This window comes from Triturus cristatus, chromosome 7 (genome assembly GCF_964204655.1).
Source record: "Triturus cristatus chromosome 7, aTriCri1.1, whole genome shotgun sequence".
Lineage (NCBI taxonomy): Eukaryota > Metazoa > Chordata > Amphibia > Caudata > Salamandridae > Triturus > Triturus cristatus.
Genome location: NC_140590.1, coordinates 614048006 through 614074422, shown reverse-complemented (window position 1 = coordinate 614074422; position 26417 = coordinate 614048006). Strand labels below are relative to the sequence as shown.

Below are 26417 nucleotides of genomic sequence, written 5' to 3'. Positions count from 1 at the left end.
CATCCATCCTTTCACTCATTCATCCATCTAGCAAGCCACGCTTACATTCATACACTCACTCATCTATCCACCCTTTCTCCCACACACCCATCCAATCACTCACTCACCCTTACACATTAATTATGGGCCTTTGTCTGCCGAGCTGCAGATAGAAGAGGCTCATCAAGAGCTCCACCCCCGCTGCAGCTGCTAAAGTGAGTGGTTCACGACACCCCTGGCCAAACCTATACTTCCAGCTCCAAATCTATCATCCAAACTCATCCATCCTTCCTCCCTTCCACTCATCCATACGTCATTTCGCTCATCCATCCACTTTCACCCCCTCCGTCAACCTTTCACTCATATCCATCCACTCTTTCACTCATCCCTCCATCCAGCCATCCTTTTGCTCTTCCATCTTTCACCCCTCCATCCTCCTTTCCACTCATCCATCCATCCATCCATCCATCCTTTTGCTCTTCTGTCTTTCACCCCATCCATCCTCCTTTTCATTCATATGCATCCACCCTTTCACTCATCCCTCCATCCACCGTTTCACTCAACTACCCACCCATCAATCTATCCATCTTTCCACCCATCAATTTATCCATCCTTCCACCCATCAATGCATCCTTCCACCCAGCCATCCACCCACTCCATCAGACATTCATCCACTCTTTCTTTCATTCATCAATCCACCCTTTTCATTCAACATCCAACCTTTCACTCATACATCCACTTTCACGCCATCCATTCATTCCCCCTTTCACTCATCCATCCTTGCATCCACCCTTTCACTCATCCATCCACTTTCACCCCATCCATCCATTCACCCCATCCATCCATTCACCCTTGCACTCATCAATCCATTCTTTCACTCATCCATCCTTACACCCACCCTTTCACTCATCCATCCACTTTCACCCCATCCATCCATTCACCCTTGCACTCATCAATCCATTCTTTCACTCATCCATCCTTACACCCACCCTTTCACTCCTTCATCCATGTATATATCCATCCACCCTTTCATGTCAATTATGAACTGTCTGGACATGCAGAAAGAAGAGGCCTATTAAGAACTCCACAGCTGTTGTAGCTGCTACAGTGGCGTGCTACAGTGGCGTGTTCAGCTGCCCCTGGTGCATGCACAAAGTGGGATTAGAGGCCCAGTGCAAGGAGAGAAATGAGGGTGTGCCTGAGGATTGCATGAATTCCCCAAGGGGAAACTAATGAGCTTTAATGTAAGCCCTGGATGAGAAGATATAAGAGGCCAGGGGGGGCGTGTCAGGGCAGTCAGAGGGGGCAGCAGAGGGGAGTGGGTGGGGTTAACAAGTACAGGCACTGGGTGAAGCATAAGGTGTACAGGAAAAGCAAAGGGTTGTGCAGGGGCAGCATGAGAAGGGAAAGCATGGGCTTTACTGTAGGTCCCCGGAGGCGAGGGTGAGGAGGGATCTTTGGGCCGATTTGAGGCTCAGGGGTGAGGCACAGAATAAAGGGCAGGGGGTCACACGGTTAAAGTAAGAGCAGGAGCCAAGAGGCCCTTAAGGCAGCCACTTACATTCCAGTGATTTGAGTGTTCTGGAACTGCAGAAGCTCCATGTTCGTCTCCTGCTAAAAGAAACTGAAAGGACCTGGAAGCCACACGAGCCTCTGGGAGAAAGCAAAAAGACTCTTACCGAAATTAAAGTGCAGGCCCCAGCTTTTGCATTGACCCTTTCACTGCCAATAAACTGCTCAGAGCTCCTTATTAACAAGCTGAGACCACAAGGGTTGAACAGGCTGCAGCTGTGTATCGGATTACTGTAAGACTGTCTACTTGTCCTTTGGACCAGTTAGAAATTAAAACCTCTTGCCCTTGTAAGGAATCTAGATGTCTCTGGCCTTGGGAGATAGGAATTCCCCACCCCTGGTCTCCTTTATGAAGGGGTTGGATTTGTCCCCTAACTACACCAAGTTGTTTGTGATGGAAGTTGGCTGCCGAGGGAATAGTACAAAATCCTATACGGCAGGGTCTTTTAGCATATCCAAAGTTCCAGCTTTTAAATATCTTGGGGTTTTATTTGACGCTAAATTACACTGGAATAATATGAAAGAAGAGAAGGTGATGGACACGAAGAAAGCAATAGGAGCCGTAGCAAACTATGCACATAGATTAGGTATATCGTCGCCTGTATCTCTAAGGCTGTGTACGGAAGTGAGACCTGGGGTTACAAGGCAGTGGTGGAACTACAGCCGATACTCAATAAATATCTGAGACGGCTGTTAAAAGTCCCTCAGGATCCCCCGCTTACTCAGTTCACAAAGAGCTTGGGGTGAGGCATGTGACTGACTTAGTTTCAGTTTGGCCCCTACTTTGTTGGGTGAATATATAGACCAATGAGGAGGCAAGCTGTAATTTTGGATTGCCTCTCATTGGACCATGCCCTAAAAATAACCTGGATAAGATACATTAAGGAAACACTCTATACCCTAGGAAGAAGAGATATTTTGTGAAGAAAGAGGATAAAAATCGAATGAATGAGCTATTCTCTAAGAAAGCGAGCGCGGAGCAGGAAGGAAAGGAACTGTCTAAGCCAACAGTTAGAGCACATGCCCTAATTAAATCAGTGCTAGGAATAGAGCATTACCTCACTATTTTAACCATGATCATTTTTTAATTACTTCTTTTAAATGTAATATGTTTCATCATTTAGTGGCCTCTCCTCTCGGCTTTGTTGCGCAAGCTGAGGATAGCGGGTCCTGTGGCTGCAACAATAGGTCTCCACAGGATATTTTGCCTTTTGTCGTTTTATTTAAGTTTTTTACGTATCCCAGGTGACTCTTATCTTAAACCCTACCTAAAAGACATGGGTTTTAGACAGGCTTAAATTGCACTTTTGCACATGCAACATTTGCAGAATGAACGCACTGTATTTGTAGTTACACACTTTTTGAGAGCAATGGTGAGATCTAGGAAAACCAGATACAACCAAGATTGAGAGGTTTAGCTATGAGAAGCGACGTGTTCATATAGGACTTCTGGAAAAACAGTTAGCACTTACAGTCATGTATAAGTTAGGGGTCTTACATGAGGGGAGTATATTGTGATGTCATTTTAAAGTTGTGTAAATATGAAATATGCTTTTTAATGATTATGATATTGTTTTAATGTATTGTATCTTTTATGGCTGTGTGCTCTGCCGACTAAAAACTGTAATAGCAATACAAGAAAATACTATGCTGCAAAATGGAAGCGATACACCACTTGGTGCACATATAACAATCTTATGAACTCTATCAAAACACAAGAAACTATGATTATATATCTAACTCATCTCCTAGATAGTCACATCAACTACTCAAACATAAATGTACACCTCGCTGCCATCGTAGCATACACAAGGGGAACAACATGCAAACATTTCTTCCAAAGACCTGTCATAAAGATTCCTAGAAGGATCTAAAAGAATTGCACCACCTTGAACAGCTCCAGTTCCCATGTGGAGTCTAAATACAGTGCTCAAGCAATGTATGACAAAACCATTTGAGCGCATGCATAAAGCGGAGCTCAAACATCACTTTAAAGACAGCCTTTCTCATTGCCAGTACATTCCTGCGAAGTGTAAGTGAGTTACAGGAACCATCTATATGAAAAAAGAGAGGGGGGGGGGACCAGGAGCTTGTTATGGTCCAGTGTCTGTGCTCCGTGTGTCGTCTATGTTAATCAAAAAAGGAGACACTGTTCCAAAGAAGTAGAGAAAATGGAAACGTCAGAAAACGTATGTAAAGAGGGTACTAGGCTATATGAGACCCAAGGGTTGGGAGGGGAAGCAGAGCTCATTTTCTCTTGTTGCCCTCACACACCCCAGGAGGTGTCATGCTTCATCATCGGGCGTTTTGCTCCTCGTCGGGCTAGCGCTGCAATGCCCTACGGGTCCCCCGAAGGGTCACTTTAGCAGAGATCTTTTTAGAGAAAATGCCGTCTGGTGCATGCGGGTATGTGATGTGGGTCCTAAAACTAGTAGTGGTGCAGTGGTGTGTAACGTGATATGTTAAAATTGTCTACGGGTTGCTCAAAAGATATTTGTTTAATAAAGGCAAGGGAGTGGCACCATTGACAGGCTGAAAAACCCGTAGGTTAGGTGATACCTTACTGGGCTTAATGTCCCAACAGGTAACTACAATGTGGTCAATGTGGTCGACATGTTTCGCGCCCCTGCGGTCCAACCGGATCCGTGGCGCTTCCTCAGGACCAATTTAAAAAGTGAAGTGTGCAAAAGAGTGAACTGGGGGATAGTCCCCACAGTGTATATCCAGGCGTGCAAGGTCAAGATGGCCTTGCTATTTGTTCTGTCAAATTTAAGGTCGCTCCTGGATATATGCCTAGGTAAACAGAAAAACAGAAAAAAAGAAAAAGGACGATATGTCAAGGTTTTTAGGGGTAATCTTGCCCCAAATCTATCCTTAAACTAAACACAAATAGATAAAAACTGGAGTACAAGACAGTGATGTGCAGGAAACATAAATTCACCTCGCGAGTGACTGGGATGTGGGGTCTCAACGATAAGCAAAAGGGTGGCCAACCACAGGATAGAAGCATCCTAGTGTTGGTAGCCTCCCGCCGCCAGTCGAAGTCACCCAATATCCCAATGGTCTCCCGTAGAAGGTGTGATAATATCCAGAGCACTCCACATTGTTCTGCAAGTAAGTAGTCAACGGCGATTGAGTGGGGGCGATGGCAGCTCATCCCCCAATCACTTCGCCGAGCCAAAATGCGGAACCCCCACATGTACATATCATGACACTCACCTAAGTTTAAGGAGTAAGTTGCTCCATAGACTAGGGGACGAGCATACACACCTTCTTGTGCTGAGAGAGGAATAAATGGAAGCCCCAATGAGTATTGATATGATGTTGGGTTTAGACCCTGGGGTCTAAATATTGGTAAAGTCAAAGATTCGTGCTCTAAGCTCAGCCTCAATTGCAGTGCTACTTACAGTTTTGCTCTGGTGTGGCCTCTTACGAACCTACCCCAACCGTCGTCCTGTCTGGAATGGAACCGCGTCTAGATACAGGCTCCATTTGTAGTCCCGGTAAGTTTCGTAAAGGCGGGACCCGTTTCCGGTGATGATCTGGAGCAGGTGTGTGTCAGAGTGTCTTTCAATAATGCGCATGCGCGAAGCCTAGACAAGCGGTCTTCGCGCATGCGTGGAGCGTGTGTGTGTGCGCGTGTTCTCTCATCTCCCGCTGTAAAAAAATTATAATTATACAGTCAATTCAAAATGCTATAGAGAGAATTCAGGAGGGGGGGTACAAAACATAAGGGGAGTGGATCTTAATCAGCTGGAAGGTGTAGTGTCACTCATTTGGGACGTATTCTCTGATCGTGTAGAGTGCTCCCAAGCATGCGCATGTGTGCTGCCTCAGGCCACTGATTATAAACGCATGCGCGGCAAACGCATGCGTGTATGTGCCCTCGTTTACTTGAACTGAAATAGCATATTCCAATCAAAGTGTCACAGAGGGTGGGGGTGTGTGGCGGATAGTAGGAGGAAGATGTAAGTGTGGGGCAGGAGTATGGTGTGGTTCGAAACACACTATCTGATAGTGTATACTGCTCACGGTCACATGATGTTGGTAAATGTAGATGACCTGGGTCCAGGTGTGGGACAAGGTTATGTTGACAGTCTCTTCAGCTAGATGATTGTCAGAGTGGAAGTCACAGTGAAATTAGTGGTTATCACCACGGCTCATGAGGTGCTCAAGTATAGTGATAACATTTTATGCAAGAACCTGGGGAAAATTAGCGTATTGAATGGAGCCAGATCGCATGGACGTGCACCCGTGACTGGCTGATCCTGATAATTGGCACCACAAAACGCCGCATTGATCATCAAAATTAACATTGCGGAAAATGGGCTGAAAACCGGGATCAGCATCACTGCCTACAAGACCCGTTTAGCCTAAATAAATGCAGAAATGACGGATCATCGGGACTATCTACTACAGCAGAGAGTGTCGAAACTACAGAAAGATATCAAAAGATTCGACAGAGAGAAAATATATCCTTATACCAAGGAAGATTACAGACCATCAGACAGTGATGCAGCTTCAGACGAAGATTCCACGCCATCAACCAACTTGTGACGCTCAATGTATAGCAACTCTAGCAACAGTAGTTGGGGAAGGAACATCAACAAACCAGGACTCCTCCCTCCACCGCCGATGCCACCCATGTACGGATATGCCCAGCAACCATACCCTCAACAGGGCCCTATGTGGTATCCAGCATACCCAGGCCCTCATGCAGGGTTCCAACAACCATTCTTCCCTAATGCGCCTCCTCCTTTTCAGAACAGAGACAGGGGACGAGGCAGAGGAAGACGAAGAGGACAGAAACAGGTTCAGTGGCAGGACCCAGAGACACAACAGAGAACAACACGGAGCACGACACACCCGAGACCCTGATAGTGAACTTAACAGACAGACATCTCAACGCAGACGAAATCACCGTCCTGGAGAAGGGTTTGGGGTTCGTACCCACCCCCAAAGAAGATAACTTCCGTATGAACGAAGAGCTTCAACAACTTTTCCGGAAGATACGTATACAATCTTTCTTTAGTAACAGTCTTATCCCAGAACGTCACGACACTGGACTCAGGTCACCCTCTAGATTCACCCCATCAGCTGGTATGGTCCCCAGCGAGGTGTTGACCTTTGAAAAAGCAGTCCTCAAGGAGGCCAATAACCTCAAAAGACATCCCATCTATGATAACTTGCCCAAAACACTACGCCATGCAGTGCTCTCACTCAACAATGATGAAACTATCATCATAAAACCGGCAGACAAGGGTGGTGCCACCGTCATCTTATCGTTCGAGGACTATGACAAGGAATGCTCCAAACAATTCGGTAATACCGAATACTACAAAAAACTGGAGACAGATCCTACTGAGAGACTTCTTTCACGTATACGGATCTTGGTCAACGAAGCAACCAATGAAGGCTGGATCACACCTCATGAAGCGGCATTCTTGATCAATAAGGACCCCAGGATGCCGTATTTTTACCTTTTACCCAAAATTCACAAGGGTATCATCCCACCTCCCGGCTGTCCTTTTGTTTCTGGCGTAGGCTCCTTACTGGAACCCCTCAGCAAGTTCAGCTATTTTTTTTCCTGCGCCTGCTGGTCCAAGCCACTCCAGCCTACCTGAAAGACACCAGAGATGTCCTCAACCTCATACAAGAGATCAACGACAACAACACCGAGACCATCCATCTCCTCCTGACCTTGGATATGGAGGCATTATACACTAACATCCCCCAGGACGCAACTATTGAAGTGGTAGAACAACTACTCCACGAGACGAACCTTCCTACCAACACTCCATCGAAATTCATCACGGAACTCATCACGTTAGCCCTCAAGAATAATTTCTTCATGTATAAAACCCCCATCTACCATCCGATACAAGGGACCGGCATGGGGAGCACCTTCGCGCCGAGTCTGGCGGGACTGTACATGGCACACTTTGTTGTCCGTGAAGAGGTAACTGGCCTCAATCCCTACAAAGAAGAAATTGTTACCTGGAAACGGTACATCGATGATGTGCTCATCCTGTGGAAAGGGGATGTTGACACCTGCCAAGAATTTTACGAGTGGATAAATAATCTGAACCCCCACTTACGTTTCAGCAAAACAGAGAGTGAGAAGGAAATTCCCTTCCTGGATCTCCTTATGTCTTTGGAGGAAGGAAAGCTCCATACCACCACCTACAGAAAGGCCACTGACCGCAATAGCCTTTTGAGTTTCCATAGCCATCATCCCAAAGCTCTGAGGGAAAACTTACCCTATGGACAATTTCTCAGAATCCGCCGTAACTGCAGTAACATCCGTGAATATGACACCCAGGCCATTACTCTGATGAAGAACCTCGAGCAAAGGGATTGCCCGGAGACCATCGTGAAGCAAGCAACTAAAACGAGCCAGGAATAATAATCGCCAAGCACTGTTGGAGGATAGGGCTAAAGAACCCGACAACCTCATCGCATGCGTGACAACGTTCACACCACTATCTAACAAAATCAAGAACATTGTGAATCGCAACTGGAAGATTCTTAATACAGGTGTTCTGACGATAGAACGCCCTAGATTTGCTTTCAAGAGAACCACAAACTTACGTGACCAATTGATCAACACCAGGCCACGTTCCAAGACTAACCGCCAGGAACCTACCCTATGGGATCTCCCTGCTGTGAAGGGCCACTACCCCTGTGGGATTTGTAACACGTGTCCTTTCACCAAACACACGACAACCCTGAATCTTAATGAATTCACATGGGATCAACGTAAACACACGCACTGTAACATCAAGAATTGTGTTTACCTTATTACCTGTCCGTGCTCACTCCGCTATGTTGGGATGACTACATGACCGGTCAAAATGAGAATCAGTGAACACAGAAGCACGATCAGGCGAGGCAGAACGGCCACGAGACTAACCAATCATTACATCGAGAAGGGCCATTCATGTCACGACATCAGATGGACAATACTGGAGAGTAACCAACTGTGGAATAGTACTTCTTTAGTACGCTGAGAACAACGAGGTCTCAATGATGAGATACCATGGACTGAACTGTAAACCTTTGATGCGAATTTCTAGCTTTGCATACTCAACATTAGGAGTTTTGGGTGCACACATTTTTTCAAGGGCTAACCGTCCCTGATTCTTGTCTTGTGCACACTATTGATAAGGGAACAGAACGTCCATATACGCTAATTTTCCCCAGGTTCTTGCATAAAAGTTTATCACTATACTTGAGCACCTCATGAGCCGTGGTGAAAACCACTAATTTCACTGTGACTTCCACTCTGACAATCATCTAGCTGAAGAGACTGTCGACATAACCTTGTCCCACACCTGGACCCAGGTCATTTACATTTACCAACATCATGTGACCGTGAGCAGTATACACTATCAGATAGTGTGTTTCGAACCACACCATACTCCTGCCCCACACTTACATCTTCCTCCTACTATCCGCCACACCCCCCCCTCCCTCTGTGATACTTTGATTGGAATATGCTATTTCAGTTCAAGTAAACAAGGGCACATACACGCATGCATTTGCCGCGCATGCGTTTATAATCAGTGGCCTGAGGCAGCACACATGCGCATGCTTGGGAGCACTCTACACGATCAGAGAATACGTCCCAAATGAGTGACACTACACCTTCCAGCTGATTAAGATCCACTCCCCTTATGTTTTGTTCCCCCCCCCCCCTCCTGAATTCTCTCTATAGTATTTTGAATTGACTGTATAATTATACTTTTTTACGGAGGGAGATGAGAGAACACGCGCACACACACACGCTCCATTCGCGCATGGGCATTATTGAAAGACACTCTGACACACACCTGCTCCAGATCATCACCGGAAACGGGTACCGCATTTACAACACTTACCGGGACTAAAAATGGAGCCTGTATCTATACGCGGTTCCATTCCAGACAGGAGGACGGTTGGGGTAGGTTCGTAAGAGGCCACACCAGAGCAAAACTGTAAGTAGCACTGCACTTGAGGCTGAGCTTAGAGCACGAATCTTTGACTTTACCAATATTTAGACCCCAGGGTCTAAACCCAACATCATATCAATACTCATTGGGGCTTCCATTTATTCCTCTCTCAGCACAAGAAGGTGTGTAAGCTCGTCCCCTAGTCTATGGAGCAACTTACTCCTTAAACTTAGGTGTCATGATATGTACATGTGGGGGTTCCGCATTTTGGCCCGGCGAAGTGATTGGGGGATGAGCTGCCATCGCCCCCACTCAATCGCCGTTGACTACTTACTTGCAGAACAATGTGGAGTGCTCTGGATAGTATCACACCTTCTACGGGAGACCATTGAGATATTGGGTGACTCCGACTGGCGGCGGGAGGCTACTAACACTAGGATGCTTCTATCCTGTGGTTGGCCACCCTTTTGCTTATCGTTGAGACCCCACATCCCAGTCACTCGCGAGGTGAATTTATGTTTCCTGCACATCACTGTCTTGTACTCCAGTTTTTATCTATTTGTGTTTAGTTTAAGGATAGATTACTCCTAAAAACCTTGACATATCGTCCTTTTTCTTTTCTTCTGTTTTTATGTTTACCTAGGCATATATCCAGGAGCGACCTTAAATTTGACAGAACAAATAGCAAGGCCATCTTGACCTTGCACGCCCGGATATACACTGTGGGGACTATCCCCCCAGTTCACTCTTTTGCACACTTCACTTTTTAAATTGGTCCTGAGGAAGCGCCACGGATCCGGTTGGACCGCAGGGGCGAGAAACATGTCGACCATATTGACCACATTGTAGTTACCTGTTGGGTCATTAAGCCCACTAAGGTAACACCTAACCTACAGGTTTTTTAGCCTGTCAAGGGTGCCACCCCCTCACCTTTATTAAACCAATATCTTTTGAGCAACCCTTATACAATTTTAACATATCACGTTACACACCACTGCACCACTACTAGTTTTAGGACCCACATCACACACCCGCATGCACCAGACGGCATTTTCTCTAAAAAGATCTCCGCTAAAGTGACCCTTCGGGGGACCCGTAGGGCATTGCAGCGCCGGCCCGACGAGGAGCAAAACACGCGATGATGAAGCATGACACCTCCTGGGGTGTGTGAGGGCAACAAGAGAAAATGAGCTCTGCTTCCCCTCCCAACCCTTGGGTCTCATATAGCCTAGTACATTCTTTACATATGTTTTCTGACGTTTCCATTTTCTCTACTTCTTTGGAACAGTGTCTCCTTTTTTGATTAACAGTTAAAGGAACTATACATGCAAATCCACAAGGATAAGATTATTTTAAAAACAAACACACAATTCCTCCCAAAAGTGATATCCAAATATCACTTAGATCAAAGTGTTCTCTTTCCGGTTTTCTTCAAAAACCCACAAACAAAGGGAGAAAAAAGCCTCCATACTCTGGATGTAAGGAGAGCACTACTGTATTACCTACAAAAAACGAACAAACGGCAAGACAAAACAGTTGTTTGGTACCTATGCGCATACAAACACAGGAGCGCCAGTCACAAAGGCAACAATCTCGCGATGGATAGTGCAAACCATCCAACTATGCTATACCCGCCCACTTTCGTAAAAAAAGAACTTACAATAGGGCATTCTCCGGGGCAGCACCAAGAATTTGGAACTCCTTCCCGCCCGATGTCAGAAGAATCCCCTCTCTAGCGCGCTTCAAGAAGGAGGCCAAAACCTTCCTCATGGGTAAATTCCTGTACTAAGACCCATTCTCAGCCGCTATGACTTGCTGCTTGATTCCAAGACTATTGCGTCTTCCGCAACTCTACAATCGGAACACCATCGAGACCCCAGGGGGCCACGGTCTCCGCCAACCCTAGCTTGAACTTTAAACTCTCATTTGTGTCCCCTTTGCCCCCATGCTCCCTCATCCCCCCCCCCCCCCTTTATATTTTATATTTCTCTGTCTTTGGAGACTTTACTGTGTTTACTGTTATTCTATTGTTTTTTCCCTTGTTAACCATGTAAAGCGCTCAGATACCCTCACGGGTCATGTTCGCGCTCTATAAAACATTAAAATAAATAAATAAATATACCACCGCTAACAAAGAATTACCAGTACAGCCAATAGCTCACTCCACTAGAACGAAAGGAGCGACTCTAGCATTCATGGCCAATATGCCCATAGGCATTATATGTGTAGCAGCTACAGGGTCATCACCACACACATTAACCAAGCATTATTGTGTGGACAAGCAAATGAATAAGGAAGCGCAAATAGGACAGGAAGTACTTAAACACCTGTTCGCAAAGTCATCCTCTCACCACAGCCTCTCCAAGATGGGAGAAACCGCTACATAATCTGTTGCATGGCATGTGAATCTAGGAAAGGATTCACGCTGCAAAACGAAATGGTTACTTACCAGGAGGAGTAGTTTTGCAGCTTGAAGATTTTCCGGATTCACATGCGACCCACCCGACCTCCCCTACGAAGAAAACAAACAGGTGGGGGAAAAATATATAATAATTATCTGAAGAACCATCTAAAGGACTATAGACTAAAATACAGAGAGAAAAAAGAATCTGAAGATGGCTGCCACGCACAACGACCTCCAGGGCGCCGTCTGACGTCACACAGCAGACATACCTGGCACCAAATGGTGGTCGACAACGCCCAAAACAAGAAAAAACAAAAACTATTCCGGACTCAACCACTAGATGGTGAAATGATGCACAGCATGTGAATCCAGAAAATTCTTCAAGCTGCCAAACTACTCCTACTGGTAAGTAACCATTTTGTTCTTTCCCAAAAGCCTTTTCAAGAGGGAGATCTGAAATGTGCACAAGGGATCAGGATCATCATTCTATTCTAATCAATTTATAAAGAGCATGGCTATCCAATTGGCCCCCTGGCGCTTAACGGAAAGGAGCACCCCCCTTCACATCTCATCCTACTATTTTTTGGGTTGATCATTAGTTGAGAGTTTTCTGACCTCAAAGCCCTACCAGATGTGTAAGGCTGCACTAGAGATTGTTACAGCTGAAGGCCTTTTTTGTGAAAAGCCCTCTGAGCACTGCACAGAGCCTTCAGCTGTATTTGATGTTCAATCAGAAGCTAATGTGCCACTGCCAGCGAACTCCATACTGGCTGATGTCTTGGAATGTTCAATAAGAGGTGAGCAACCGCATTTTGTACTACTTGTAGCCTCTTGACTACATAGCGAGGGAAGCCTAGGTAGAGGGAGTTGCCATAATCAAGGCGTAATAACACCAACACCTGTAAAATAGGCCATCCGGAGGGGAGAGGAAGATGTGATACTTTCCTAAGCATTTTAAGTGACTATTAGTAACTAGCTGTGGGTTTCCTAGCTTGAAAATTCATGGTGCAGTGTTGTCTAGCCAGACACTGAGGTTTTTGTATAGGTGTTTTAGGAATAGGAGAATTTCCTAAGGAATCTGGCCAGACAAACAAAGGTGGGTTATTACGGTTGTGACCCGCCATCTTGTTTTCATTTGTGTCACTATTAAGTTTAAGACAGCACTTAGAGATCCATTCTGCCACTTCTTCAAGCAGGGTGCAAGTTGTACTTTTGAGCAGTTTTCTAGAGAGATGGACAATACTATTTGGGTATCGTCTGCATATGTGACTATTGAAAGGCCGAATGCTTGTACAATCTCTGCCAGAGGCAGCCTATAGAGACTGAAAAGAGTTGGGTTCAATGAGAAGCCTTTAGGTACTCCACATTTCAAGGGATATGGATTAGAGTAGCCTGTTTTTCTAATACTTGGAAATGCCTATCCTTGAGAAATGTCTATACTGGGGTGCTTGGCATTGTGGTGTAGCTCCTTTGCCCTTTGCTAGCAGTTATTGTCTGCATTAACATTGATGAAGGCTTGGCACAGAAACCATGACATTGAAAAAAATCTTTAATGCCAAAGACCTTCTGAAGTTGAAAACTACAACACCATTGAATGCCTAGCCATCAAAGCATCAATATTCCTCTTATTGGAATCTATGCAGTGGAGATTTCCTCCACACAACTAAAAATCATAAATGCTAGACAGTTCTGATGGATACTTCCTTTCATCAATTTTCCCCACCTTATGAATAATGACAGGCGTCAGAGTGGAATCAGAACTATGGATTTAATAGCTTGCCAGCTCTGCCAGGTGGTGCCCAGTGATTAGGGGTGGGCGGAATTTGCGTAGTCTCGCTCCGCAAAGCTCCGCAAAATGGTAAAAAATCTCAGCGAGCACGAAAAGTTCCGCGAACATGCGGAATTGCTTGTTCCGCCCATTCGTGATTCTTTTTTCTCATTCGCAAACGCTGTTTGCATGCTTGGGGTGAAATATCACGCAAACACGCATTTTGAAAGCACGATCAAGCAAAAAATTCAGCGAAGCCGCAGATTGCAGAATTTTGGGCAATTCCGTGTTCTCTGCGAAATTACCCAAATTCTGCAAGCGGAACGGAATTTACCGCCCAGGCCTACTAGTGATTCTAGTTTCTGCTCCGCCCACCCAGGGAAATGACAACACAGACACCATAGTGCAAAGTGGAGCACCTTCGTTATTATGTCAGATCAAATCTCTTGGTGGGAAGTCAAGTGCACTTGTAAAGCGCGCAGCTACCTCCAACGGAGGTGTCCCGGCACTGACAGCGGAACTTGCGGAGGAGGGAGAGAGAAGAACAGCATGTTAGGGGTAGGCAAAATGCCAGGTCTTCATCGCTTTCCAAATGCTTGTTCAGTCTCTATCTTCCGAAGGTGGACTGGCATAGAGTTCCACAAGGAAGCGGTTCTCACTGAAAAAGCTCTGCCCCCAATCCTGTTTTTTGAGAAACGAGGGATCCAAAGAAATTGCTGAAGGTTAGACCTGAGGGTCCTTGCTTGTTGATATTTCTGGAGTCTCTGACGCAGGTATAGCGGGCCCCTATCCCTGGTTACTCTAAAGGCGATGGTTAGTGCCTTAAACTCTATCCTTTTAAGGACAGGCAGACAATGAAGGCTCCTCAGGTGGGGGGAGATGTGGTGACGAAACGGCACAGTTCTAATAAGTCTGGCTGCCGCATTTTGAGCAAACTGCAGTCTGTGTCAAATAGGCAGGAAGACCCAGGTACAGGCTATTAGCGTAGACTAACCATTGATGTCACCATGGCATGGACTTCAGTCTTGGGAAGGAAGTGTAGAAATTTCCGCAGGGCTTTTAATTTCCTAGAGCAAACCGAGTAGACTTGGCAGATCTGAGCTTTACCGGAAAGGTGATTATCGAATTTGAAGCCAAGGTTTCTAGCCACCTCTATTGGGTTAGTAGGGGGATTTAACTCCGTAGGCCACCAGAAATCGGAGGAAGGAGGAGAGGGTTGATTGAAAAACAGCACCTCTGTTTTTGCAGTATTCAATTTGAGGCAGCATTCCGTCATCCAGGTCGAGAAATTGACTAAGGGTTTGCGGAATTAGCAAAATTGACTTAAGCAAATTATCGCGAAATTGTGCAAAATCTCCGCGAGCATGCGAAACTTACGCGGAGATTGCTTTTCCCGCCCGTTCGCGATGTGTTTTTGCGTGCTCGTGGGAAAATATATCTCCAACTTGCCCATGCGGTCGCTAATGGGCGCGGCCATCTTGCTCGCGATGCTTATTTGCTGTTCGCGATCGCAATGACGTTTTCGCGATCGCAAACTCTCGCGGGATAGCGCGACCGGCTACCAACAATCCAACATCTTGTGGCGCGCGCGAACGGATAGGAAAACTCGTCGGCGAACGCAGGGACCCCGTAAGTCGCGACCGCGAGAATGCATTTTTAAAGCGCGAATAAGAAAAATACTTTTCGCGGTAGGTTGCGAAAGTTTTGACATTTTCGCGCTCTCCGCGGAACGCGGAAATGTCAAAATATCGCATATTCCGCGAGCGGAACGAAGCTTACCGCCCAGGCCTAAATTTGACCAGACAGGTCTTAAAGTTATTGAATGCTGCATCTGAATGCTCTTTGAAAGTGAACACCAGCTGAGTATCATCAGCGTAGGTGACCACTTTCACTCCCCATTGCTCAACAAGGGAGGCCAGCAGGGCCAGATTAACATTGAACAGGGTGGGCTCAGGGCAGAACCCTGGGGCACCACGCACACCAGGGGTTTAGGAGTGGAGGCGTGAGGGTGCAGATTAACTTGCTGAGACTGGCCCTTTAAAAATGAGCGGAACCAAGTTAGCACAGTGCCTGTCACTCCAAGGTGCTGAAGTCTCTCCAGTAGAATTTGGTCAGACAGTGTCGAATGCTGCGGAGAGATCCAACAGCACAAGCCTGGCCGAGCTACCCTGATCTAATGCTTCACGAACAGTTTCTGCCGCTTCCAGAAGGGCAGTCTCTGTGCTATATCCCGATCTAAAGCCAGATTGGGAGTCATGCAAGCAGTTGTTGGATTCAAGGAAGTTAGATAATTGCTTCTGAACTTCCTTCTCTAGGATCTTAGCCGGACAGGCAGAAGAAAAATAGGGCTAAAGTTCTTGAGCTCCTAGGGATCTGGGTCCGCTTTTTTTAAGATTGGCAAAACGTAGACCGCTTTCCAGATGGCACTGTCCTCAGGGAGCAGTTCCAAATATGGTTCAACTGCCGGTTAAACCCATCAGCCAGCCGTTTAAAATATTTAGCTGGGCTGGTTTGGCTAGGAGAACTGGAGCTGCATTTACCCAGTTCCAGCAGAGATACAGCAACGCTGAACGGGCTGAACTCCGACCATCACCCAGGAAGGTCAAGAGTAGGGTCAGGGATCTTCAGTGTTTCAGCTGGGGATAAAGAGGCATAGAGTAATGCACTTTCTCCTGAAAAAAAAGATAGGTCTTCACAGAGGGAGGCTGAGGGAACAATAGTGCTATCCAGCACAGTTGGTGTAATAAAGCCCTGAACAATCTTGAAAACGTATTTGAGTGAATTGTCAGAGGACTTAATTTGGCAGGCCATATAATCTCTAATGGCATTATGTTTAAGCTTATGAAGTTTTTTTTAGAGCAGTACGATAGGCACACTTGGCCGTAGGATCGTATGCTTTGCGCCATGCACGCTCCAGCTTCTTACAAGAGCTCTTCTCCAGGCTGAGAGCAGCCGTAAACCAGGAGGCAGATGGTTTCCTCCTAGCCTGTTTCAATTTCTGAATTGGGGCAACTTTGTCCAATGCAGAGGTCACCCTAGAATTAAAGGAGAATGCATCCCTACAGGGGTCCTCCGACAGCTCGAATGGGTCCGCCTGTAGCATGGATTCCATGATCTCGGGAGATCTTTCTCCAATCTCTCCTCTCTTCATACAAGGAACTACCTTTATTTAACCATGCATAGGAAGTCCAGCTAAAGAGTACTAATCGGTGGTCTGACCAAGTAAGAGGAAGCTGAACCTCCACCATCAGAGTGGGATCATTAGTAACAAGCATTTCAATGCAAATTGGTCTCGCATTTGTGAGAGTTAGAGGTATTGGTGTTATAAATGACAATGCATTTTACCCATGTGTTTTATATTGGAGTGAAGTGTATGTACGCGGTTGCAAATGTTCCTTTTATCAAGCCGGCACAAAGTAAATAAAATGCTAACGCATAATTGCATCCCACAAGCAGAGGTAAACCAAAAGAAGGTGCCATAGTAACACATACTTTACAACGAAAGTAGAAATAGTGCTTCAATTATAGCGCTGGCAACGGAGGGACACTAGTTAACAGCTAATGGCAAGTGGTGGATGTGCCAAACCACACAGAATAGATAATAACAGGGCGATCAAGCTCGACCTAAAATGATACTTGGAGGAAAGGTAGTCGTGCAGGGCGGGTGCCACAGTAATTAGGGAGGCTTTGCTGTGGAAAATGTGCTTTACCCCTCCAAGGGTGTCCAGCATCGCTCTAAGAGGGCAGGGTCTATCCCAGATTTTCAGGACAATAACTCTGTATAAGACTCTCTTTGAGAGGCTTGTATTCAAGTGTACCCCATGGATACCCTAAAGTAGACATTAACTGAGCCTTCAGAAACCCCTCTGCCGAAACTGACCATGAATTGGAGACCTTCTGGTGGAGGAGGGTGCTGCACGAGGGAGATTTTAGCCAATATAGGTGTTGCTCTAGCAGCGATATGTAAAGTGTGCAAATAGTTTGATAGCGTAAATGCTAATTCTATTGCGTTGTGGTAATGCCTGACACGTGTTAGGGTTCTAGGATAATGAAAGTGTAGGATTTATGAGTATGGAAATGAACTGAGAGGATGTCGTCAATCTGAACACACAAGAGACATGTTCCTAAATAGGCCGTATCTCACTCAACAGCGTTTAATCCTTGTCAGCTACCAGGACGGGTGAGTGGCATAGTTCACGATCTCAAGAGGTCCAGGTGAAGTGTGATTAGGCTACCCAGTTTTCAGCGTAAACCCAGAACTACGAGTCCCAGAATGCAAATGTTTGGGGGCTCCTGGCCTTTGAGATGGGATAACTTGAGATCTATGGCCAGGTGAGTGTGGTAGTGAGCATGGAGGGCAGCTGGCAGGTGCAGATGCAAAGGCCTGGGATAGGGATATGGAGAGAGGCATAGCTTCTAAGGTTTCATATTGCTTGTGTGAAATTTTCATAATTTTAGTGTAATTATGAGTGCCATTTAAAGACAACAAGTGACACTGTCTCGCTAGCAAAATCAAGCAATGAAGACAAGGGAAACATAGATATCAGAAGTTGCACTCATTTGAGCATCGAAAAACTAAGATCTTACTGCCGCAAAGCACCAAAAATGGAAGGGCTCTGCATGCTCCACAGTGCATGGGTGCCTCTCGTCTCCTAATCCTGAGGAGGGGGGGGCTTCCTAGTAAGGAATCAAATCAGGACACTGATAAAATTTTGGATAAACATGGCTTTGCACTTTATGCTTTGTGCAAACAAATATTTTTATTGGGTAATGTGTAAAACATAACATTTTTCAAACGGGGGAAAAAAACTACAGAACGAAAAAAATTGTTATCTTAAAACATAATATGCACTTTGCTTATTTATCTCCCACCGTGCTGGGAATGTTTAATACAGTGGGGGTGTAATAAGCTCTCTGTACCCGGCCTGTTTTTCGGCTGCCGCCCTCACATTCAGCAAGCTGAGGCCTGGGGTCTCACCTGCAAAAAGTACAGAATGCACTATACTAATGCAAGATTAGTGGGGCAGGGCTGGCGAGGTGGTAGCACAGTATGGTTAAGCAGGCGCTGCCCCCCTTCCCCCCCAGAAGGAAAGACGCACCCTTAACCCGAGAGAGAAAAGAAGACACCCACCCAGTGAGGCACAGATGGTCGCATCCAGAGTGAGCCCGACCTGCTGCACACAGGTGATGCCTGCTCTGAGGATAACATATGGACAGTCTCACCTGGTGACTGGTCTGGGGTCGCTGCGGGGCTGAATCTGGAGGGGCTGGAGCTGCACAGGGTGGCAGGAGCTGGTGTTCTGGCTCATACAAATATGTCATTGTGTAACATCAGTGGTGCTCATGTAAAGCACTCCAATACCCATTTAAACAAGCAATGGCCGCGCGGCTGTGAAAGTGACACTGCCGCGCGGCGCGAAACTGAAACTAAAATGAATAGCTGACGAGGAGGGAGTGGGAGAAGGGAGGGGCTAGGGGAGGGGGTTCACGCACTCGCTGTAAGGCTTGATGAGCCATTACAAAGGCAGCTGTGCACGTTGCGCGCGCTTGTGCGCGTAACAGCAAGCTGGGGGCCTGCAAAAGCCAGTGGGTAGCACTTTTGAAACTCGCATACTAAATGTCTCGCCTGAGACAGCGCATGCGCTGGCTCAGGCTAGACCTAAAAATGAGATCTGCTCAAAATGAGAAGTAACTTGCTGACTTTAATTCTGTAAATAGCAATTTCCTAAAATATATTCCATTTCGTAGGGTCCAGCTCATGATTGCCCTTTAATTACTGATGCCCCCATATCAGTAACTCTGGTTGTGAAATTACCACTTTAGAACTTTAATGCAATTGTAACAAAGGCCATAGATGGTATGACGTAAATAAACATTCTCCTGGTGGAGAACTAGGATTGCCATTAAGTAACATTCCACTTCTCTACCATCCTTTACTTTTATATTCCTTGAACTGCTGTGTGATGCGTCCCAAAATGTGTGTATTCTGTTGACAAAATGAAAAGAATCCAGTTTTTTTTTTACATATACTTACTTTACCAGCAAACACCTACAGTTAGAACTCCAGAATTTCCCTTTATTTTATCCTTAAATCCACCCCTCGCTGAGGTTATAAGACGATATCACTTTTGCAGACTTGAGACATCAGGCCCAAACATGCATTTATACTAAAAATATTTTGACTTGGGGGCCTAATTACGAGTCCTGGCGGTCCATAAGGCGCGACGGTGGTGATCTACTGACCGCCCAATTAGGAGTCAGGCAGTCGTACTGCCACAGCCACCAGGGAACTGATGTTGCAGCGGTGTAGACGCATCAATATGCTAGGCGGGACCACTGTAGTCCCGCCAATCACATTAGGAGTTTCCTGTCCTCCAGGGTTTTCATGATGGTTCCTCCTCCATGAAATCCCTGGTGGAGAGGAAACAAAGGGTGCCTCTGCGCCCTGTGGATGCATGCTGAACAGTTCCTTTACGGCATGGACTTTTTAGTCCATGCCGTGCAGGAACTGTTTTTGGCGTTTACATTGCTGTCCCTGTTTTTAGAAGCATCGCAGTGGGAAGGCAAAAAAAAGCCCACCAGTCCGGAGGAAACTCCTAATCTGGCAGAAGACCGGACCACGGATTTGGCAGGGCGGACCTGACGCCGCACCAGGTGACCAAAAGAATGATGGATTTAACCCAAATCTCTTGACTGGGGGTGAACGTTTTGATTTGTTCTGCATTCCGTCCATCAATTGTGTGACTTTTGCCGCACCAGCAAAGTCATAATCGGCCCTTAGTATATACAAACACCATTGCAATAACTTTGTTACTTTTTTGTGACTAACATTAATATCTTAAAATAATGAGTAAACCTGATGGAAATGTCTCCTAATGCCTATTTCTCATGTGCACTTCTCCTGTTCCCTTGTTTGAGTAGTTCAGAAGGGAATGTTTGAGCAAGTCGTTCTGAAGTACTAACCACTTGATTCTTCTCGGTCGTCTAGTCTAGGATATGTGCAGCATGGAATTATGATAATTGGGGTTAGACGAACATGGGTTCATCAGATTTGTTTTAATTTAGCTTTTATTACATTAATTTTGTATGTATGTAGGTACGCTTACATAGCACACATGACCTATAAAAGTTTTTATTTGCTGACTAACTACGTAAATCCTGTTTTTGATTCTAGCAGTGAAAATACCAGGAAAGTTTGATCTAGTCTATGAGACAGAAGGCGGAGGGCGTATGATTGAGTATACTATACCTCACGACACAATGGTAATGTAAAATATTGAATTGCCCGTTTACACAACATGTTTGCTGTGCATCCATCATAGCCTTCCACTTTCTTGTTTGTTCGGATTTTTTAAACAAGCACCCTAGTTACTAGTGTGAGGGGGAAGTAAATCAATTGTGCACTCCACCTGGTGTGCTGATGCAAGACCAAGCTTTTCTCCTCCCTCCTGCCGGGCTGCATCTCTCCTCCCTCCTGCCGGGCTGCATCTCCCTCCTGCCGGGCTGCATCTCTCCTCCCTCCTGCCGGGCTGCATCTCCCTCCTGCCGGGCTGCATCTCTCCTCCCTCCTGCCGGGCTGCATCTCTCCTCCCTCCTGCCGGGCTGCATCTCTCCTCCCTCCTGCCGGGCTGCATCTCTCCAGATCTGCTTTTGGAAGTGCCGGGTGCAAAACTGCAGGAAGATGATGTGCAAAAAGCTGCTGATTCTAGGTTAATGAAATTCATGGTATACTGTTTGTTTTTATCAACATATTACTATTCATATGTTTTACAGTCAGTATTTCATTTTCAGAATTTGACTGTATAACATAGTTGGAACTTTTTCAGGAGTCCCATGGCAGTCGGGGATTATTGGACTCAGATCGTGAAAATCGGGGCCTTTTACTACTGATTTCCTGGGCTTCACCTTACTTTTGAACCCAAAACGGAGCCCCACTTACACCCGTTTAGCAGGTGACTCTTAGGGTTGCAATGTGCCACAGCCCAGGAAGGAGGTACGGGGTTAGAGTCTCAGAACCTCATAAACAATACCAGTTAATAACTCAGTGTGTTGAACTGTGATCCTTCCCTGTCCCTGCTCAGTCTTCTGTGAGAGGCTTCTTTGCTGCCCGAAAAGGGTGAGCAGAGGCCACATCAGTCAAGTAGGGTGTGGTGGAATTGCGCTGCTCACATCTCAAACGATCTTGCAGCATGGGTTCTTCTTTTGACCCTGCTCAAAGCCCACGACCTAAAACAAGCTGCCCACCTCATGTAGCTTATGCGAGTACTTAGTTCTAGATGCAAGCCTGTTTTTGTCGGCATGATTCTCCTCCATTACTCTTCATTGATCTTAGTGGAGACTGTTGACTACAGTCTAATTTTCCTTAGCACCTCCTGACTTCATGCCACTTAGTTCTGAAACGGAACTCAACCCTCCGTACACGGAGGTACATGGCTCCGCTCTCACTGAAAGGTCACTTAAGGATCCCTTGCCCTCACCCTCAGAGCAGTGCAGGTTCTCCCTGATGTGGCTATGACTAGCTTCGGCTCCGTCACTGCCCTTTCCTTCCCTTCCCTTCTGAAAGTTTCTTCCTTGTCCACTACTCCTCATGAGCAGTCCGTACGTTCTCTTCCTCAAAGCAGGATTTATAAAATCCTTATTGATGAGCTTTCGCAGGTTCTGGGCTTGATTCTGGCAAGACGAGTTGACTGTGGATACCTCGAGCACAGAGCACAAATGACCTTCTTGGTTTCCACAGGAATGAAGACCCCAGATTTGATGGAGAAATCTTAGCATTGTGGCTGGAATCTTCTGCCTCATATTTGTAGTAAAGTTGCAGGTCAGAGTTGTCTATTCTAAGGGTCAGCTCTGAGACTGTTTCTGGTCAGTTCTGCTCTTTCCTCTAGTCCACTCAGACTGGTCTAGCCAAGGGCTATGTTCCAAGGGACTAGCAAGAAGCTGGAATAGAGGCTGTAGTATACATGAAGGAGAAACCGAAAAGGAGGGTACAAAAGAGTGGGAGGCTGTCTCTCTTAACTTCCAGTTAATCTGTGGGAGGCAGCCCATAAAGCAGTGGTCCAGGAAATGGCATGGGAAGCTTCTTAGCTCCAAAGGCCCTTCTTTCTCCTGACCCAAAACCCGGACCCACTACAAAGGATGTCTGGCATGTCCTGGAAGGGCCCTAAGATGTCTGAGCTCTTTCTAATCCTCCATTCTAGGTATTACGTGGACGTAGCAACTGCAAAATGGATTCCGATGACTATGGCCACATGTATCGTATATGCACCATGCATGCATCATTTATACTTCTAGAAAGACGCACACATACAACATTCCCACATGGATGGCACAATTCTTGGAAGCATGGGGAGTGTAGACCACCTTACAGAAGGGTGGGAGAGGCTAGTAGCTTACTCTGCAGAGCACAGCCAGATAAAAAGGCATGTCTTGCCATTATAAACTACATCATTGCAACCACTGTCAGTCCTGTACAGTTCATGCTCTGTAAATTGAGGGTGCACATGGTATTTTGCTTCAGAACACAGAGCATTGCTGTAGGTGTCATTCCATGCCACAAAAATACTTACAGAGCACATGCATGATCGATGTGTGTGCGGGGTTGGGGTAAAAAAGCCACAGCTTGCTATGACCAACTCGAGGATGGGGTCCATGGTTTCCAGAGACATCCATAGGATGTTTTCTCCATCTGGGCAAAGGTTAATGGACGGGGAATGTGAATTCCTCCTATTCAGGACTTTAGCTGAGCTTATTTCAAAAAGGGCTTTAGGCATTCAAACTTTACCCAATCTGATTGTGTCTTCATACACTATTACCTATATGATGCAAATTTATTGTTGGTTGGATTCTCTATCAAATGTTATTGGTTAAAAACCTCTACAGCATGTTACAGAAACCTTGCCCTTCTTTAAGCATGGTTACATTTTAGCTGCTACTTGGTATAATATTTCCTTCATTTCAACACATCAAACCTGCGCTTCATACGCCTGAGCATTATATTAGCATACCTTTATTTGATTTAACAAGGTGGCAGGTATAGCAGCTTTAATCTAAAAACTCTTGCCTTTTGTTGCAAGTAATTCAGCCCTATTTAACGAGCCTCAGATACAACAGAGATAATTAAAGAACGTGTGAGGAGCGATAAATTGTTGGGAACACAGGAAAAGATGGATTTTCCCTCAAGCACTGTATAAAAAGCCAGTTTGTATGCTCATTGTTATAGACCTACTTTGTCTACTGGACCATTGATAGGCCCCTCCAACCTTTTAGCAGGTTGGATGCAAGTAATGCCGTCAGTATAGAGGACCCCTTGATTTTGTTATATTTAATTGAGTGTTAGACTTGGTCATTCGTAAATGCTGCTGGTATCCTGTGATTTGTGTTTCCATTTAGGATTGTGTATTTTTCTGAGTAGTGCTGGATGACGTAAATATTTTTTGAAAATGTACTGCATCAAATGAGACTTGTTTTGCTGTGTCAGCATATACTATATCATGAGAACATTTTGTGATCTTTCGCTTTGTTTTCACCAATAATGTGACTTTTTTTTTTTATTTGGTTGAGATGGTTTAATTTTTGTGTGCAATGTGTCATGCCTTGAGATCTACAATATGTTTCAGATGCCACATGTATAAGGAAATCCCTGTGAATTGCCTGTAAATTTGTAAATATGTAAATGTAAGCTGAGTGGGGGGCTTGTCTGTTTATGTACATTCTTCTATATATTATTTCCCATAATAATCTCTTCTCCTAACTGCAGGATACATCTTTTTTGAGTTTTGTATACCATTTGATTAATCCATGTGCTAAACTGTTGACTGTAGTGTAGAATTGCATTTTTTGGGATTGACACATACTAAGAACATCTGTTACAGTACCTAATCACTGTTAAAGAAGTACATGATGTTTTTGTAGGAATTGAAAGTTGTATACATGCTTTTTAGGTTACAAATACACCTGTTACATTGAAGAATACCAGACAGCACATCTGTCCGGTTGCGAAAAGACTTCTTGTGGGTATTCTGAAAGCTTCCTTGGGAATGCATTCCACCCATTGTTTACAATTAGCTTTGTGGTTTTGTAACCCACATTAGCTGCCTTTCTGCTTGCTGGCTTTATTTTAGGCTTTCCCGCCTGTCTTCGTCCCTCCCATGGAGCAAAGCATGTTCACGCGCGTTCCTGGTATTCTTCCACAGCCCTTTTTTCTAGCACCCTACAAAAATAAAATGTCTTTAAATGAACTATGCTAATATTTCAGAATATATCCGAATTAGGAATGCATAAATGAAGCATGATTTTGTGCCGCTCTTCGCGCCACTCTGCCCCGCACTTCGCGCCACTCTGCCCCGCACTTCGCGCCACTCTGCCCCGCACTTCGCGCCACTCTGCCCCGCTCTTCGCGCCACTCTGCCCCGCTCTTCGCGCCACTCTGCCCCGCTCTTCGCGCCACTCTGCCCCGCCCTTCTCGCCACTCTGCCCCGCCCTTCGCGCCACTCTGCCCCGCCCTTCGCGCCACTCTGCCCCGCCCTTCGCGCCACTCTGCCCCGCTCTTCGCGCCACTCTGCCCCGCTCTTCGCGCCACTCTGCCCCGCTCTTCGCGCCACTCTGCCCCGCTCTTCGCGCCACTCTGCCCCGCTCTTCGCGCCACTCTGCCCCGCTCTTCGCGCCACTCTGCCCCGCTCTTCGCGCCACTCTGCCCCGCTCTTCGCGCCACTCTGCCCCGCTCTTCGCGCCACTCTGCCCCGCTCTGCGCGCCACTCTGCCCCGCTCTGCACGCCACTCTGCCCCGCTCTGCACGCCACTCTGCCCCGCTCTGCACGCCACTCTGAGCACTCTTCTTCTCGCCATGCCACTCTTCTGTACGACCAGTAAATTTAACCATGCTGAACAGCAGCCACGCTGGTGTACAACATGGCTAAAATACTTTGGCAAAGTTAATAGCTCTTGCATAGGCGATAGATACCACATTTCACTGCATATCACTTCCATGAAAAGCGGGGGTCATTTTATTTATTTATTTTCCCTCTCAGGGCTTCTCTTAAAAAAAGTTATTTTGAGTCTCACTCATGTTGATGGAGCTGTCCGTCAAACTTACAATGCATTTCCAGAAACCTCTGTGACAGCGGTTCCTGAATATGCAAGAGATGTCAACAGCAGACTTCTCTAAATACGACAAACTAAGGACCGTCCCCCATGGCGGCGGTAAATACTCCGTCTGCCAAGATTTAAATCGACCCCTATATTTCGTAGATTGGTATCTTATATCCTTCTTTACAATCCATTGACACGTTGTGATCATTCTTGTGAAATATAATGTTGGGTCTTCGTCAGGCCCAGGGACTAGTGTGAGGATGTTACCTGTATGAATATCCACTTGAGTTACTATTCTACATTGTCAGTGGCTCTGCAAATGTGAATGATTCGCCTTTGTCTACGGTCTCAGTTTTTAGGTAAGCAATTAGTCTTTTGTGGTGCTGTTGGCCCCCATTTGTGGAATTAAAATAGGTAGATTCATCTTTATCGACTGTAGGACAGAGGACTCTTTGCGGTTAAACAGGTTAGAACCTATTAGCATATACCTTCTACTTGAGCTTCTTTAGGGGGAATAATTAGTCCATCTCTGGTGTGGCTTTCTATGTAGCATCTTACTTGGATCAGGATTTCACGTTGAGCATGCTTTCTTGTCTTGCTATTTAAAATTGTTGCTCTACAGCGTGGTGTCTGCAGATAAATTACTTGTTTTGACTTGTACTAGGATTGCAAATAT

At 45.9% G+C, this 26417-nt stretch overlaps 1 protein-coding gene across 3 annotated transcripts in view; it reads left to right on the top strand.

Moving 5' to 3' along the window:
• COIL (coilin) overlaps positions 1-26417 on the top strand; it is a 135696-nt gene that overhangs the window by 91230 nt on the left and 18049 nt on the right. For 2 of the 3 annotated variants that reach the window (XR_014966561.1, XM_085617184.1), the window contains one exon: positions 20829-20917. Coding sequence is in view for 2 of the 3 variants with exons in the window: in XM_085617184.1 (XP_085473310.1) it covers positions 20829-20917 (89 nt within the window). In the remaining variant the exon portion in view is untranslated. The remainder of the gene's footprint in view (positions 1-20828; positions 20918-26417) is intronic. The other variant, XM_085617185.1, reaches the window with a different exon arrangement.